This window comes from Neovison vison, chromosome 2 (assembly GCF_020171115.1).
Source record: "Neovison vison isolate M4711 chromosome 2, ASM_NN_V1, whole genome shotgun sequence".
NCBI lineage: Eukaryota > Metazoa > Chordata > Mammalia > Carnivora > Mustelidae > Neogale > Neogale vison.
In genome coordinates, this window is record NC_058092.1 from 109,439,413 (window position 1) to 109,453,535 (window position 14,123).

General features: G+C 42.6%; 1 protein-coding gene across 1 annotated transcript; it reads left to right on the plus strand.

Annotated features, from left to right (window-relative positions):
• Positions 1-3,010: 3,010 nt before the first annotated feature.
• Positions 3,011-5,550, plus strand: IVL (involucrin). The gene is made up of 2 exons (XM_044236528.1): positions 3,011-3,035; positions 4,182-5,550. Exon 2 carries the CDS (start codon positions 4,205-4,207, stop codon positions 5,222-5,224), a length of 1,020 nt encoding a protein of 339 aa, XP_044092463.1. The 5' UTR covers positions 3,011-3,035; positions 4,182-4,204; the 3' UTR covers positions 5,225-5,550.
• The last annotated feature ends 8,573 nt before the right edge of the window (positions 5,551-14,123 follow it).

The window sequence follows — 14,123 nt, forward strand, 5'->3', positions numbered from 1 at the left end:
ACCTTAGCCAACCCAGAAGCCCAGGGAGGAAGAATCAGCCTCTTGGCCCTCTCTTCTCCTTTCCTTGCCTTAGTCCCTCGCAGAACAGCAGATGGGCTCAAGAGGTGAATGAGGAAAGGAGGTCAGTTTCAGGAGGCTGCGAAGGCAGATAAGGAGGGTTCAGGGCATGTGGGGAGCCTATCAGTGAGGGTGGCAGATTGGGAGATGATGTGAGTGGCAGTGACCCGGTCAGAGGAGGAGGCCTATGGGGAGCAAGAACAACTTAGCGGCTTTAGAGAGTGGGGGCATTGACTCACCAGGAAACAGTTTAGACATGGCTATCTAAGATGGGACCCATTCACCTGCCTTGGACCATCTGCCATCACCCCATACTGCCAGTTTACAAAGAAATATCCTCGACATCCTCCCTCCAAGGCAGTAAAATGCTGTAACCAATACTCCCCCTATACCGAAGCAATAGTTCAAATGGACTGTCTACCTCAGAGAGAAAGAGAACCCAGCCAGTTTCTGCCTCTGCGAGAGAAATATCCAGGGCCTCCCTGGGTTAGGGAAGAGCTAGGGTCAAGGCCTCTGCCATGTGTCATGGGATATGAGCTCATCCTCATTACAATGGGCGGGGGCTGGACAGTTACTCAGACTCATCATGTGCACCCATGGCCTATGAGATCACTCACACAGACATGGAGAGAATCTCCCCCATATACATCTATTTCTGGCTCCTAAATGGGGCAATCTGAGGGCAGAGCATGGGACCTCTGAACCCCTAAAATGTTGAGGCTTCTCCAACCTGTCCCCTGCACACACATACTCCCTTGGCTCCCCGATCCACCCTTCTCCTCACACCCTAGCTTTGCCCAGTGGCCAAAGGTTCACACACACTCTCTCCCCTCAAAGCTCTCATTATGCTGTGAATCAGAGGGCGGGAGGCAGATCTGGCAGATAGAAGCCCCTAGAAACCCATAAGACCGGTGTGACTTCCTTGAGCAAGGCCTGCTGTCCTGGGACTGACTGTCAAGAGCTGGGGAGAGGCAGATTCCTCCCATGTGAGGTCAGCATCTGAATGCAAGTCATGGGTGCCCATGTGAGGATGCTTGGTTAATTCTTCATGGGGGAGGGGGAAGGCAGAGGGTGGGAAGAGGGCTTTCCCTACCTCAGAAGATAGCTTATCCTTGTGCTACAGGGAGTGTGAGGTCCTGGGTGGGTTCAGGGAACAGATTGGATAAGGGTAGAGGATAGTATTCCAGGGGAGAGAATGAACCACCTGTCTTTTTGACATGAGCCCCAGGCACATGGAAAAATTAACATTATAAATAGATCTGTTTGGGGCTGGGAAGGAGGTACATATCAGGAAACCACTGGGAATTGGGACTCTCCTTAAACTTAGCTTACTAAGCTAAGTTACTTAACTTACTTAACTTACTAAACTTGGTACTCCAGAAATGAGTACTTACTTGCCTTCGTATTATTCTAATATTTCCTTTTGATTAGTTGTTATTAATCAATAAATAAATGATGTCTTCGAAATAAGCTATTACCCAATTACTACAAAGAAAAGCAAAGTCACAATTCCATTTTGTTTATAGACACATGTGTACATGCACAATGCTAAAATGTTTAATAGTGGCTATCTCCAGATGCTCAGATTCACCATTCATTCATTCCTTCAACTAGTATCTATAGAGCACTTTGCATATATGGTGGTTATGATAAATTCTGGGAACATGGCAGAAAACATAGCAGGCAAAATCCTTCCTTATGGAGCTTATTTTCTGGGGAGAAAGACTAAAAAGAAACAGGTGAACAAATACAAAAAGGGCTCTCAACTGTTATTAGTGAAGTGAAGTAAACCAGAAGACAAGTAGGGAGTCAAGGAAGGCTCTCTGGCAGACCCCAGCACTTAGCAGAAGACAAAAGATGCAAAGAGCCAGGGACCCTGAAGAAGCCTGTGGACTGAGATGGCAGACACTAAACCCTGAGATGAGGAAAACTGGACTTTTCCTAGGTACTGAGGATACCTAATGAGGGCCTTTGAAACCATGGCAGTGAATTTTGATTTTATTCCAGATGAGCTGTTTCAGTTTTGGCATTGAGGAGGCATAAGCTCCAACCCTCACCCTGAAGAGCTGCTTAAGTTATTTTTAGAGAATGATTTGGAGAAAGCAATGGATAATTTGGTTTTGAGCTTTATGCCTTTATGCATTCTAAAAAACATTATAGAAAAAAAGCAATAAAAAGCAATATTTATCATATATTATTTAATACCTGTTTCCTTGTGTGAGTGGTCTGCGATTTGGAGTATTTATGAGTATGGCTTTCTTGAGAACTTCTCTAACTACAAACTTGGGCATGAGACCCAGGCAGCCCCTAGCTCACAGCAGAAGACCTCTGTAAGCCTTCTACTTGACCCTTCTGGTCTAAAGTCTTACTCCCTCAGGACAGGGTTTATTTCCATACAGAATGGAGTTACAGATACATCCCAAGAGTAGGACATAGGCTGGTGGGCAAAAGAATCTCCAGCAATCCCATCCCATCACGAGATGTTATTCTTCCCACCTTGACATCACCTACTCCAGCTTGAACATCCCATAGAAACACATAACTTTCCATTCCATGCCCTTGGAAATGAATCTCCAGGTCTAATGATCAGGATGACATGTTTTACAAGTGAAGAAATTAAGATTCAGAGAAAAGGATTGGTCGAGGTCACAAAGCAATAGGAAAAGGAGACTAGTTTCCCGAGATGCCTCCCTCGCCTCCCCATGCTCAGGTCAGATGAGTATCACAGGAGTGACAGAGCCCCCAGAGCTCTCTGGGTGTCTCTGTGAAAAGGAGCCCTGAGGGATTTTCTGCTTCAGGTGCCTGGGATGAGTCAGGAAGGGGCTGAAGGAAGTTGACCAACCTGAGTGGTGAAACCAGTCCATCTCCTTCAACCAGGGAAGGAAGTTGGGCTGGGGAACCATATAAAAGGAACCCTGGCCCCTGCTCAGCTCAGAACTCCACTAGAGGCCTCTGCAGCTGTCCTGACTGTGAGTCTGGTAAGTATTACTTGGAAGGACTGGGGCTGGCACCAGGGACATCCAACACACAAGAATGTGGCTAGAGTGGCCAGACTGGGTGGGTGCATGTATCACTCTCAGGCTGGATTCACCTAGACTACGTGCCTTTCTAGGAGAGCTCAGGTCACTATGCTAAATGACATGCCATGGCATGGAAACACAGAATTCAAAGCAATCCCATTCCCTCCTGTCCCATTTTTCCTTGGTTTGATGTTCTGGGGTGTGTGTGTGTGTGTGTGTGTGTGTGTCTGTGTGTGACAGAGAGAGAGAGAGAGAGAGAGAGAGAGAAGAGGTAAGATGGGGATATTTGATTTGGGCTGACTGTGATTGTGCCTTCTTTAGGGGGGCAGGTTTGAGGAAAATGCATGTAACTCTTGTTGTGCTGCAGAAGAGAGAATGGCAAAATGGGGAAAATCATTTGGAGAAACCCAGGCAAAGCAGGAACTGGAAAACCCAACTCAGAAGTATAGGACTTGAACGAACTGGCTCCACTTCCCAGCAACTTTCCAGCTCCTCCCCCCACCATCCCCCAAGTGCAAGCATTGTAGCTAAATTTCTGAAGGTCATGAGAGAAACCCCTGGAGTTGAACAGGCCAATCTGTTAATTTTGCAGAGGAAAATCTTAGGCCCAGCAAGATTAAGTGACCTGCTCAGAAACATGCAATCTTTTAGTTGACAAGCTGATACTATGTTGTGTGAGTAGTCCAGATGTGTTCCTGGACTGATTTTCCAGGACTCAGGAGTCCTGGAGTACCTCTCTTTTCCTAGGACTTCACCTCTTCCCATCTGAACCCCAGAACTCATCTCCCTTTCTTGATCAGTAGAGGTCAGAAGTAGGGACAGAGGCAAGAAATGGCACCCAGTCCACTGTCACCCAGTAACTCTGAAGATGGACCTCTTTTTTGGCTCTTTCAGGGAATAAGAGGCTCCTAGCAGGGCCTTTCTCAGCCCTCCCCTCCTCCCCTTCACTCTGTTGCTTCTGGGAAACATAGCCCAGAGTAGATAGAAGAGCCCCAATGCAAGGAAGGAGAAGGGATACTAAGAAACCAGACCGTTCTGCAGATTCTGGGGATTTATCCACTCCATCTGCCTTTAGTCACCCTTCTGACCCCTACTGTTTTTCAGGCTTATCTAAATCAGCTTCCAGGATGTCCCAGCAACATACTCTGCCAGTGACCCTGCCCCCTGCCCTCAGTCAAGAGCCCCTCAAGCCTATTTCTCCTCCCATAAATACCCAGCAGGAGCAAGTGAAACAACCAATTTCACTACCTGCCTTGTGCCAGAATATGCCCTCCAAGCTCCCAGGGGAGGTCTTCTTGGAGCATGGGGAGAAACACACCACTCTTGTGAAGGGAGTATCTGAGCAACAATGTGAGCCACAGCAGCAGGAACAGCATCTGGAACAGCAGCAGCACCAGCAGCAACAAGAATCACAGCAGCAGGAACAGCATCTGGAAGATCAGCAACAGCAGCAGCAAGAATCACAGCAGCAGGAACTGTGCCTGGAACAGCAGCAGCAGCAAGAAGCACAGGGACAGAAGTTGTGCCTGGAACAGCATCTGGAGCAGCAGCAGCAGCAGCAGCAGCACCAGGAGTCACAGAAGCAAGAACTGCACCTGGATCAGCATCTGGAACAGCAGCAGCAAGAATCACAGGAACAGGAACTTCACCTGGAAGAGCATCTGGAACAGCAGCAGCTGCAAGAGTTACAGGAGCAGGAATTACACTTGGGACAGCATCTGGAACAGTGGAAGGAGGAGCTACAGGATCAGAAAATACAACAGCAGCAGCAAAAGGAACAGTGTGAGGAACATCAGGAAGCAAAAAATCTGGAGCAGCAACTGGAGCAGGTGCAAGCACAAAGGAAGCAGCAGCAAAAGGAAGAGCTAAAACAGGAAAAAAAGTTCTTGGACCAGCAACTGGATCAAGAGCTAGCAAAGAGAAATGAGCCACTGGAAAAGAAAGGAGACCAGCTCCTGGAACAACAGGAGCAGCAGCCAGAGCCAGCAGAGCATCAGGAGGGGCAGGTGGAGCAACCTGCAATTGTCCCAGCTCCTTGTGAGGTCCAAGAGACCCAGCTGGTTCAGCCACTGAAGGGAGAAGTCTTACCCTTGACGGAGCAGCAACAGCAGAAGCAGAAGGTGTATGGCCCTCCAAAACATAAGTAAGCACCCCCAAATGTTCCAAAGGCTCTCAGGCCATCCCACAGAAGTGAAGAAAGAGCCAGTGGCCTCACTAATCTCAGGTCCCCAGCCTGGGAGGCCTGTCTCATCTGTGAACCTGCCGGACCCTGTCCTTCTGTTTCTTCAGTGGGGCTGAGGGAAGGGGAAGGTATTGTCCAGCAACCACCCCTGATGAGCTCAGTCCCAACCTCTGGCGGCCAGAACCTCTGCCTGAAGAGACAGTTACTACAGTAACTCTGACTTTGTCCCCATTATTATAGTTGAATCTGTGAGTGTGTACAGTAATGCAGAATAAATCCTGGAAGTCCTGGGATCCTGTATTCTCTTTGTCTTTTCTCCTCTGCTTCTCACCATATAAAAACCTGTCTGTGGGTCAGTGGTTGCAACAGACTCTCTTGGCCAGTTCCTAAAGGAAGAAAAACATTTTTTAACTCTGCTCCCCAAACCACCCAATATATTCATGACTTATTTTTAAAGACTTTTTTTAAATTTTTATTTATGACAGAGATCACAAGTAGGCAGAGAGGCAAGCAGTGAGAGAGAAAGGGCGACAGGCTCCCTACTGAGCCGAAAGCCAAGATGCAGTGCTTGATCCCAGAGCCCTGGGATCATGACCTGAGCCAAAGGCAGAGAGACTTTAACCCACTGAGCCACCCAGGTGCACCTATTCACGAGTTTCTTAAAAGGAAACCAAACCAATACCAAACCGAAACTTCACTCATAGACCTGAAAGCAATGCTTGCCAATTGCTGGTCATGAAGCTGGGACAAGTTAATCTGTTTGGGGGAAGGAGGATCTGCCCACCTCAGTTCAACACTGCCTTACACCACACACCAGGTCCAGCCTAGTCCCTGGTAAGCTCAGCCCAGCACCTCTGATTTCCCATCTCCTCACTTTGGGAGGGGCTCTGGGAAGATATCAAAGAGGTAGGTATGGGGGCTTCAGTTGGGTTCTGGTCCCTTCGTTGCTGTTCCCTCTGTAGAATGGCCTCTAAGAGTTTTATGGGGGTCTACTTGGCTAAGGAAAACTTGAGAAAAGTGATAGAAGCAGAATTGAGCAAGGTGGGAAGAGGAGAGTCTCAAGAGTAGTCCTAATGAGTGATAGTGACAGAGTCACTAAAGAAAGTAAAGGTTGGGCCCACTGGAATCATGGAAGTTCTCAGTAGGCTGGAGATATACAGATCCAAGACCACTGTAGCCATTAACCTCCCTGACATTTCTGTAGCCTTTACTGCCATCAATCACACCAGGACTTAGGGCCTTCTCCTTTTTCGGGAAAATTCTCCCTTTAATACTTCAAATTACCTGATTTTAACTATTTAACCCCATCATTTCAGGCAGCTTATCTCAAGCCACCTAACTCTATTTTACCACTGCCATGAGGCTATGCCGGGGGTATCCCTGTTGAGACAGCCACAGGCAGCTAGACCCCAAAGACCTGAATGGCACTCATGCAACTTACTGAACACTGCACTGAAACTGAAAAACAGAATGGTTGTATAGGTACAGAATGGCTATAAGAGTATCAGCTATTCACCTTCATGACTGTGTGGCTGACAGAGATTGGGGGTCCCTGCCTCTGCCCAGTATCACAAGAGAGTATCATCCACATAGTGCTAGCTCAGGGAAGGATCCAAATTCAAAATCTGAAGTATGGTTTCTACTGAATGCATATTGCTTCCACACCATTGCAGAGTCAAAAAATCGTGAAGTCCAGCCATAGTAAGTAAGGGACGTCTATACTTATAGGATGAGGATGAGTTCAAGTCCTCCTAACAGAACAAAAGTTAAGAGAAGTCTGGGTAAGACTGGGCAGGAATATTGCGGCAAAGGGAGAAGCAATCAGAAAAAACTCAGAGTATGCACTTGTTTTCTTTGGAGAGTTAGATTTTGATGTTTTGTTTTCTTTTTTAAATAGACCTTATTTTTTAGAGCAGCTTTGGATTTACAAAAAAGTTGATGATTTAGTACAGAGAGTTTCCACATACTTCACACCCAGTTTCTCATATTATTAATATCTTTCATGGATATGGTTCACTTATTACTATTAACAAAGCAATATTGATATAATGACTAATGTTCATGACCTACTCCAATTTCCTTAGTTTTAACCTAATGTCTTTTTCTGTTCCAGGATCCCACCTAAGATACTCCACAATATTTAGTCATCTTGTCTCCTAGGTTCCTTGTGACTGACAGTGTCTCAGAGTTCCCTTGTGTTTGGTGACGTCGACCATTTTGAGGGAGTACAGATCAGCTACTTTGTAGACTATCCCTCAGTATGGGTTTGTCTGATTTTTTCTAATCGTAAGATTAGACTGAAGTTATAGGTTTTTATGAGGAAGAGTACAGAAGTAAAGTTCCATTGTCATTCCATTATATGAAAAGCACACACTCCTAACATAATTTATCACTTTGATCTCCTTACTGATGTAGTGTGTGTCGGGTTTTCCCACTATGAAGTTAAACTCTCCTCAACCTACCCCTCATCTCCCATCTTTCTAGTGTATTGTTTGGAAGGAAGTCACCATGTGAAATGGGGAGTAAGCTCCCTGTCATTGAGGGTGAAGTATCAACATAAATTATTTGGAATTTTCTGTCTGGGAAATTTTGTCTCTTCCTTCTCACTATTTGTTTATTTATGTGTTTAATCACTTTATATCAATGTGGACTCATGAATATTTATTATATATTTTGGGCCATAATCCAATAGTTATTTTTTTTCTTTTTTATTATGGTAAAACACACATAACATAAAACTTACTATCTTAATAATTATAAAGTTCAATAGCATTGAGAACATTTATTTTGTTGTGCAACTGCCCGTCTCCAGAACACTTTCATCTTGCAAAACTGAAACTCTGTACATTGCAACAATTGCAACCACCATTCTCCTTTCTTGATTTCTTTTTATCTTTTTTGGGGGGGGTTAGCAAAGGGAGAGGGAGAGAGAGAATCTTTTTAAATTTAAATTCAATTAATTAACATATAGTGTATTATTAGTTTCAGAGGTATAGTTCAGTGATTCATCAGTTGTATATAACACCCAGTGCTCCTTACATCACCTGTGCTCCTTAATGCCTATGAACTTGTTAATCCATCCTTCCATTCCCCTCCTCTCCAGCAACCCTCAGTTGGTTTCCTATGTTTTTTTTAAGATTTGTGTCCCTCTCTGACTTCGTCTTTGTTTTATTTTTATCTCCTTTCCTCTATGCTCCCCTCTTTTGTTTCTTAAATTCCACATATGAGTGAGAACATACAATAATTATCTCTTTGATTGACTTATTTCATTCAGCATAATACCTTCTAGTTCAATCCACGTCGTTGCAAAAGGCAAGATTTCATTTTTCAATAACTGAGTAATATTCCATTATGTATATATACCACATCTTTATCCATTCATAAGTCAATGGACATTTGTACTCTTTCCATAGTTCAGTTATTGTTGATAACGCTGCTATAAACATTGGGGTGCATGTGCCCCTTTGAATCAGTACTTTTGTATCCTTCGGATAAATACCTATTAGTGCAATGGTTAGGTCCTAGGGTTGTTCTATTTTTAACTTTCTGAGGAACCTCCATACTGTTTTCCGGAGTGACTGCACCGATTTGCATTCCCTCCAACAGTGTAAGAGGGTACGCTTTTCTCTACACCCTCGCCAACATCTGTTGTTTCTACTGTTGTTAATTTTGCCATTCTGACTGGAGTGAAGTGGTATCTCATTGTGGTTTGATTTGCATTCTCATGCTGATTAGCGATGTCAGGCATCTTTTCATATACCTGTTGGAAATAGTATGGTATTGATATACAATTGACCACATAGATCAATGGAACAAAAGGAAAAAATCAGAAACAAATCCATGCAAACACGGTCAACAAATTTTCAACAAAGATGCCAAAATGCACAATAGGAAAAGCATAGGCTTTCTCCCAGAGGCATTTTCCCAACAAATGGTGTTAGGAAAACTGGATATCTATATGCAAAAGAATAGAATTGGTTTCTTAGAACCAAATACAAAACCATATACAAAAGTCAACTGAAAAGGGGTTAAAGACTTAAATGGAAAATCTGAAATCATAAAACTTCCAGAAGAACACATAGAGGAAAAGCTGTTTGGCAATGGTCTTGGCAAATATTTTTTTTTGGATTTGACACCAAAAGCACAGGCAACAAGAGTGAAAAGAAACAACTAGGACTTACAAAAGCTTCTCCACAACAAAGGAAACAATTCAACAAAATGAAAAGGGAACAGGGGAAAATATATTTGCAAACCACATATCTGGTAAAGTGTTAATATTCAAAATATATAAAAAATATTTACCATGTAATAACAATAAACAAGTTAAGAAATGGACAAAGGACCTGAACAGTACTTTATTTTCTTGCTCAGATTGATCCAGCTCTGCCCATTGGGAGCTCTTTCCATTAGCTTCTTTGTCCTTTCTTCAATTTGGTTTTATTTTTTGTTTTTCTTCATTTGTTTTGTTTTTTGAGCACTTTCTTACTTTCTGACACCACAAAATGCTCCAGGCTTGTTCTGTATGTTTTCTCCCTCTGTCTAGAATCAACAATTTCTTCAAGGAGACTTGTTTCACTTAATGAATGATATTAGAATCCAAGACCTGAGAGCACTTGGTATGCTCACAGCTACTGGTTTGTCACTTCCTTCAGGACTTCTCAGCTGACAAAGAAAACATACTGAATATTCTAACTGGTGTGTATGTGCATGTCTGTTTCTTTATGTAACTAACTTTATGTAAATCAAGGCAAACATGAGTTTACCCTGATGCCTCTCACTGTCCATCATACTAGGCTTGTCCCTTTTCCCACCTTCAAACTTTGAGTCCAACAGTGAGAAACCTGCTACCCACTTTCCACCACCTACTTTCCTATCCATTCATTCATTCCAGTACACACATATAGTTGAATCAGAATTATTAATCTGAACCCTTTCCCCTTTCCACAGATATTAGTATCATTATCAGCTATGGGAAAATGCCTATGAACAGTTCCTTTGCCTTTAGCCTAACAGATCCTTCTCATTTCCAAAGTTATTGGGGTCACCTCCTCAAGTGAGATTGTTTCATACATTGTAACATAGATTCTCTCATCACAGTCTGCATTGCTCTCCAGGATTCCTTTACTTCTAAAATATTTTTTTTCAATTTTCATAAATCAAGCTTCACTCTTAACACTGTAAAATTCTATTGGCTTTGACAAGTGCATAATTATATATCACTTATCGCCAATGAAGTAGTTCTAGTCTCTTGTGGCCAGTGAATGCACCAGTTACAGAATCCCACCCTTAAAATCTGCTTCCTAAAACCACAATAGGTTGTCATTGTTAGGTTCCCCAGAAGCACTCCCTGAGATAAGAATTTGTTTGCAAGTGATCTATGAAGGCAGTTCTTCCAAGAGAAACTAGTAAAGGAGTAGAAGAAGCAGGACTGAAAAGAAGATAAAATCATTCAAGTGTGTGGTTTCAGGCAAAGACTTATGGAAGATAGCTTCCACCTGCTCCCACAAGAGAACTTTAGACCATAAAAGAAGATTTAAGGATGTATTGATGTGAAGCAAGAGAGCCTAGGTTCCACACTCTAGTGCCTATAATTCATTGGCTAAGGGCCACTCCAAAAAGACATAAAATCTCAGGCACATCAGGTTTGTGCATGTGAGGACAGAACAGATTCCCTTGCTCATGGGAAGTCATATGAAGAAGTATCACAATATGAATAAATGGAGGCAGAATCATACCATAGCCTATGTGATGTTGAAGGACAACATGAGGACACAGCTAGCAAAATCCAGATAAAAAATTCTTAACAAGAAATAATGTGATTTCTTCAATAAAAATTTTTGAGGAGACAAAAAATCGACAGGGAACTTTATAGATTAAATTAAACTTTCATGGCACCTTCGGCTCAGGTCATGATCCCAGCCTTCTGGGATCGAGTCCCACATTGGGCTCCTTGCTCAGCAGGGAGCCTGCTTCTCCCTCTGCCTCTGCCAGCCACTCTGCTTGCAAGTACTCTCTCTTTCTCTATCTGATAAAACAAAACAAACAAACAAACAAAAACCAAACTTACTTAAAAAAATAAAATAAAATAAACTTTAAAAATATGTTAACCAATAACAGTGGAGCTGTTATTTTGATCTCAATTCAAATAAATTCTTAAAAAAATAATGACTTTTATGAGATAATTGGAAATGTAAACACTGAGTGGATATTTCATAATAAGAAGCTTTTTGGTACTTTTAAGATAATATTTAACATAACTCCTTGGAGGAAACAGAATCATCCTTAGCTTAGAGATATCTACAGATGAAGGGACATTAATTTGGAATTTTCTTTAAAAAAAGGGGGGGTAATTATTGGGGATATAAACAAAACAAGACTGGTCATAATTTGATTATTATTAAAACTGGATGATACATATGGGACTCATTCTATAATCCTGTCCACTTTTGTATATGTTTAAAATTTGCCATAAAATAGTAAAACAATCATTGAAAAATGCTAATTATGACAATATAGAAATTGTGCCCTATTTTATAACTTCTTAAATAACCTGACCTAACCTGAACTTAAAAATAAATTTCAACTTAAAAATGTAAAGAGGAGTGCAGAACGTTTAGAACATTTTATAGAGATGTCTTAGCTTGGTTTTCCCCTAAAAAAGTTGTGATCTAGGAGACAAAATGGCGGGGAAGTAGGAGGAGGCACCCACTCAACCTGCACCCTAAAGTGAGCTGATTACCTTCCAAAGATCTCCAATCACCCATGAAATCAGCCTGAGCTCAAAATTATACACGTCTGGATCTCTACTGGAGCAGAAGATGCCAGTGGGCATGTAAAGCGGAGTGGGAAAGTCAGACTGATATCAGAAGATAAACAAAAGGGGGAGGGAGCCACCAAAAGTGACCCCTTGGAAAGTAATATCCCAATACGAGAGTGCCCTGCGCCTGGGGACCAGCATTAACTCGGGAGTCTGGTAGAAAGCACTCAAAAAGAGCAAAGGACCACCTGGGGGGAAATTGCGGGAATCGGGAATCGGGGTGTTAGGGTCCGGGCTTAAGTTGCCAGACCCAGGACAGCCACCCCTGGCGCAGAGCCAGAGAAAGTTCGGCAGAGAAACCAGGTCTCTGTCCGTGAACCACCAGCGCACCTGAGAGTGCGTGGCGCCCGGCTCCCGTGAGGGGCTGGGAGCCTCACCAGCCAACAGAAGCACAGCCTTTTTGCAGTCCCCACGCAAGTGCCTTGCTGTGCCATCAGAGTCTGAGTTGTGCCCCGCGCCCTCCCATGAGAGAGGTGCACACAAACGCCAGCCAGATGCTCTCGGACCAGAAAGACCAGGCACTCCCAGCCTGGGCCAGTGGGAAAATCTCACTGTGTGATCGCTGCTTGGAACTTCTCTGGAAGTCTGGAGCTGCCCAGACAGCCGCCGCTACTGTGGTTTTGGGTAAAAGCAAAAAATCCTGAGTCCCCAGGGACCGCGACTGGGAACCTGCTCTGCCAGCGGCCAAGGAGGGGATTTATATGGGCTATGCAGCCAGACTGAGACTTCTCTCTGAGAGGGAGATCAGGGTGCAGTTTGCTTTCCTCTAAACCTACAAAAACCATCAAAAGCGGTTAAGGCGAGAGAGAAAAACAAAAGTGAACAAATATAAAAAACCTCCAGAGAACAAAAGCCTGAAAAAAACAGTTTCCTCAGAGCCCACCCCCTTGAGGGGGGCAGGAGGACTTAGCTGAGATAACTTCAGGGACTGAAAACCCAAGGGGCAGGCCCCTCCCCCAGAAAACCAACAAGGAAAGGGAAAAAAAAAAAAAAAAAAGACGACAAGAGAACAACCACCACTACTTCATAGGACAATTTTTATTATTAATTCGATCCCACTATTCTGGCTCATTTTTTTTAATATAGTTAATTTTTTATTATTATATAGATAATTTTTTAACCGATTTACCATCACAGTGAGATGTCCAGTACATCAAATTCCATAATAATCTTCTAACCTGAACTTATTGATACATACACCTGTGTTTTCCTTTTGCATTTCTATTTTTTAAATTTCTTTTTTTAAATTTTAGTTTAGTTTATTCCTTTTTTTAATTTTTATTTTCTAATATTCATATAGAGTTAAACTTCAAGGTAATCCCCTTTCCCCAATCAATGCCACCCCTATAGGTAAACCAATTCATAATCCCCCCCGCTTATCTTAGGAAAGTTGAGTCCTTTAACAAAGATATCAAGATACATCCAGGAAGAATCAAAACAGCCTTCCTCACCCACACTGAGAATTTACAACCACTCTCCCATCTTTTTCTTCCACCAGTGTTTATGTGTTTTTGTGTTTGTCCTGATAGTATATAAATCTTACACTTGGGGTTCTTTTTGATGAGGTTCTTCCTTTATTTGTGTATATATATATATATATATATATATATATATGCAAATATATATATATATTTTTTCCTTGTCATATACTTTTTTTTCAATATATTTATTTTCAGAAAAACAGTATTCATTATTTTTTCACCACACTCAGTGCTCCAAGCAAGCCGTGCCCTCTATAATACCCACCACCTGGTACCCCAAACCCCCACCCCCCCGCCACTTCAAACAGATACAGTAGAAAGTATCAATGAAACTAGAAGCTAATTTTTTGAAAGAATCAATAAGATTGATAAACCATTGGCCACACTAATCCAAAAGAAAAGAGAGAAAGCCCAAATTCATAAAATTATGAATGAAAAGGGAGAGATCACAACTAATACCAAGGAAGTAGAAACATTCATCAGAAGTTATTATCAACAGTTATATGCCAATAAGCTTAGCAACCTAGATGAAATGGATGCATTCCTGGAAAACTATAAACTCCCAA

What these genes read in the sequence shown, in the direction of transcription:
- IVL (XM_044236528.1), top strand. Translation starts at nt 4,205, where the DNA reads ATGTCCCAGCAACATACTCTGCCAGTGACCCTGCCCCCTGCCCTCAGT.